Source organism: Chiloscyllium plagiosum, unplaced genomic scaffold (assembly GCF_004010195.1).
Source record: "Chiloscyllium plagiosum isolate BGI_BamShark_2017 unplaced genomic scaffold, ASM401019v2 scaf_5234, whole genome shotgun sequence".
In the NCBI taxonomy this organism is placed as follows: Eukaryota; Metazoa; Chordata; class Chondrichthyes; order Orectolobiformes; family Hemiscylliidae; genus Chiloscyllium; species Chiloscyllium plagiosum.
In genome coordinates, this window is record NW_025212720.1 from 7,506 (window position 1) to 8,301 (window position 796).

Here is a 796-nt window from a genome sequence, read left to right on the forward strand (position 1 = left end):
CACTGTCGGAGGGTCAGTGCCGAGGGACCACTGTTGGAGGGTCAGTGCCGAGGGAGCACCATACACTGTCGGAGGGTCAATGCTGAGGGAGCACCGTACACTGTCAGAGGGTCAGTGCTGAGGGAGTGGGCACTGTCAGAGGGTCAGTCCCAAGGGAGCACTGTACACTGTCGGAGGATCAGTGCTGAGGAACACCATACACTGTCGGAAGGTCAGTGCTGAGGGAGTGGGCACTGTCAGAGGGTCAGCGCCAAGGGAGCGGGCACTGTCAGAGGGTCAGTGCCGAGGGAGCAGGCACTGTCAGAGGGTCAGTGCTGAGGGAGCGGGCACTGTCAGAGGGTCAGTGCTGAGGGAGTGGGCACCGTCAGAGGGTCAGTACTGAGGGAGTGGGCAATCCCGTCCGAGTAGACGAGGTTGGGCTTTTGTCGGTAGCGCACAACTTGGATTAATCTCGAGGAATCGGAGACTCAGTGACATCGTTCCCCAGCTCGCTCCCACCCCTCACCGTGCTCCCACCCCTCACCGCGCTCCCGCCCCTCACCGCGCTCCCGCCCCTCACCGCGCTCCCGCCCCTCCCATCCACTCCCCCTACCTGGATCTTTGGCCTTGATTTCAAAGGTTCTCTATCGTTGGGTACAATGCGGACATAGAACATTCCGGGCAGTATAAAGATCAGGCTCGGAGCGGTAGTGGCACCTTCACAGGGAGTACAGGGGTGAGGGCAGAGTGGTCAGGGTTAGTGAGACAGATCCTGGACAGGCAGCACTACCCAGGGTCAACACCCCTCACCCCCACT

The 796-nt window shown here is 61.1% G+C and overlaps 1 protein-coding gene across 1 annotated transcript in view; it reads right to left on the minus strand.

Annotated features, from left to right (window-relative positions):
• Window positions 1-796, minus strand: part of LOC122547450 (sodium-coupled neutral amino acid transporter 5-like) — a 6,385-nt gene that overhangs the window by 4,365 nt on the left and 1,224 nt on the right. The window contains exon 2 of the mRNA XM_043686071.1: window positions 593-696. Within this exon, the coding sequence (XP_043542006.1) occupies window positions 593-696 (104 nt within the window). The remainder of the gene's footprint in view (window positions 1-592; window positions 697-796) is intronic.